This window comes from Macadamia integrifolia, chromosome 6 (assembly GCF_013358625.1).
Source record: "Macadamia integrifolia cultivar HAES 741 chromosome 6, SCU_Mint_v3, whole genome shotgun sequence".
In the NCBI taxonomy this organism is placed as follows: domain Eukaryota; kingdom Viridiplantae; phylum Streptophyta; class Magnoliopsida; order Proteales; family Proteaceae; genus Macadamia; species Macadamia integrifolia.
Window position 1 is genome coordinate 2,472,803 of NC_056562.1, and position 2,534 is coordinate 2,475,336.

Here is a 2,534-nt window from a genome sequence, read left to right on the forward strand (position 1 = left end):
CTAGCCATCTTTAGTTCAGTATTTTCATTTGAGCAAACTCTTAATAGCATTTTCATCTGATGATGTTCAGGTTCAACCTTGTGTTGGTGTTTGGAGTGATAAGTGCCACTCGAAATATGGAAGAAGAAGACCATTTATTTTTCTTGGGTCTCTCATGATCTCTGTTGCTGTGAGTTTTATGTGACTCACTCTAGATTACTCTCTCTGGTGCTATATGTTCCCTTTGTATGACTATCAGTGCTGCATTATAATTAGGTGATGATAATTGGGTTTTCTGCGGACATAGGATACTTATTAGGAGATACAAAGGAGCATTGCAGGTGAATGTTGTGTTTTTTTCCCACTAACCCCTCACCACCCCACCCCCCACCAAAAAAAAAAAAAAAAAATTGGGTTTATGTACATCCAGGATTTTATGTTTCACTGAATTTCTTACAATTACAGTACATATAAAGGTACTCGAACAAGGGCAGCTATTGTCTTTGTCATTGGTTTTTGGTTGCTGGATCTTGCTAACAATACTGTACAGGTAAGCTTACTAATGGTAGGCCTCGCTTTTCATTCTAGATTTTTTGATAGTATGTCTTCAGCCAGAGTTTAGATTGTGGGCAATAGTAAAATGGACTTTGTTTCTGTTTGCAGGGTCCAGCTCGTGCTCTTCTGGCTGATCTCGCAGGTTGTTTTCTCTGCATCCATTTCCTCGTAATATTTTTGACATTTTGAAATTTTGATATTGCCTCAAGATGATTTATAACATGTGATGATGTGTTTATTGTAGGACCTGATCAACGAAATTCTGCAAACGCAATTTTTTGCTCATGGATGGCAGTTGGAAATATCCTAGGCTTCTCAGCAGGTGCTAGTGGGAATTGGCATAGGTAAAGGTTTATTTTTATAAGCAGTGATTTGTCTGTGATGTAAGACTAAATAACCAATGGGTAATCAGTCATAGTATTATCCAAACAAGCTCCACATGAACTTAGTACAGATCAGCTTAGACAAGATGGGCAGATCTGAATACAAATCAGAATTTAGGTCAAATAAAAGAAACTTTGTAACTTGCAAACCCAAGCCCTGGTGAGGCTAATTTTATGATCTGAGATAGGTAATATAGGGCCTAATAAAACCCCAAAACCTTGGCTGATTCTGATGAAGATCTCCAAGATACACAGGTTCTTGGTTCTGGACTAGGATTAGGGTGGAATCTGGAGATTTCAGAGAACTTCACACACAAGCTTCGTTTGGGCCTGTACATCTGGTAGGAGGAGTCTCCTCGGGAGGCCAATAAATGCCCAAAAGTTGACCCTTAGATGTCTCACAGATGTGGAGATCTGATGGTTCTTGACTTGGGGTCAAAATTAGGGAACTTCTGAACTGCTTCAAGAATCAGTTGTAACAACCTCTGTTGGGGCCTTTCTTTTGGTCGAGTGACTCTTTTGGGGTGCTGATTAAAGCCCTCAAAAGCTTGAGTTAATATGGACAAATGTTGGGGAGCTATGGTTGATTTATTCCTGCCCAGAAATTCTCCAGATCTGATTGTCGCAGGTCTTCTCAGATTCTGTAACAGCAGCACTTGTGGGTTTGATATTTGTAAAAAACCCAACAACCTCAACAACTCAACAGTTATAACAGAAATAAACGAAGAAAACAGGATAATAAAGAAGAGTAGAGGGTGAGAAGAGATTGTAGAAGAAAAAAAAGGGGTGGAGGGTGGGTGATGGCTATCTCAGTCTAGGTCTACTCTCATCCTCAACTATCCCAGTTGATGAAACAAACCTATCTCAGGTTTAGGAGGAAGCATTGCTCACAAAATAACTTTTCATTCATTGGTAAAGCATTACAATTGATCCATGCCTCTTATATAGGCTCTTAAACTGAATTACAAATAGGAGACTCCTAAATTAGGTAACTTCTGAAAAATAGAAACTTAGACTTAAAAGACTAATATTTCCTAAAACCAAACTACTTGACAACCAAGGTCTTATCAAAAGAAGAAAATATAAAAATAGAAGCTATTACTAGTCTAACATTTCCTAACAAATAAAACTAACTTGTCAACCAAGACAAAGCCAAAAAGGTAACATGGGCTGTTGGAGGTTTCTTCTTGAGCCTTCTTCCTTCCAATTTGAGGGGACAACGGAAGATCTTCTTTAGGAAGATATGCTGCTTGACCCAAGAGAAGATATGCCTTGCTGTGCTGAACTGATAGACCAAGAGAAGGAACCAGATTTGTTTTAATCTGGCCTGGTTCGGTGGATAGTCTGGACCAAGGGAAACTAGACCTGTAGAGAACCTAAGGGGCTGGTTCAAATGGCCCTCTTACTTACATCAGTCTGGACTTTGAGTCATTAAACTTAAACCAACTTAATGTTTATTTCTGGCGTCATATAATTTAGAATTCTGACCTATTCTTGTACGGAATCAAGGCAACAGATAGGCTCCATTTACGTGAGATGTATACTTAGGAGGATGTTGTGAAATTTTCTGATGCAGAATCCCATTGGCCCAATGTGGGGATCTTTTTTTTTTTTTTT

The 2,534-nt window shown here is 38.8% G+C and overlaps 1 protein-coding gene across 2 annotated transcripts in view; it reads left to right on the plus strand.

Moving 5' to 3' along the window:
* Positions 1-2,534, plus strand: part of LOC122081355 (sucrose transport protein SUC3) — a 22,559-nt gene that overhangs the window by 4,507 nt on the left and 15,518 nt on the right. For both annotated transcript variants that reach the window (XM_042648443.1, XM_042648444.1), the window contains exons 3-7: positions 71-169; positions 256-320; positions 445-529; positions 643-676; positions 779-878. In XM_042648443.1, the coding sequence (XP_042504377.1) occupies positions 71-169; positions 256-320; positions 445-529; positions 643-676; positions 779-878 (383 nt within the window). The remainder of the gene's footprint in view (positions 1-70; positions 170-255; positions 321-444; positions 530-642; positions 677-778; positions 879-2,534) is intronic.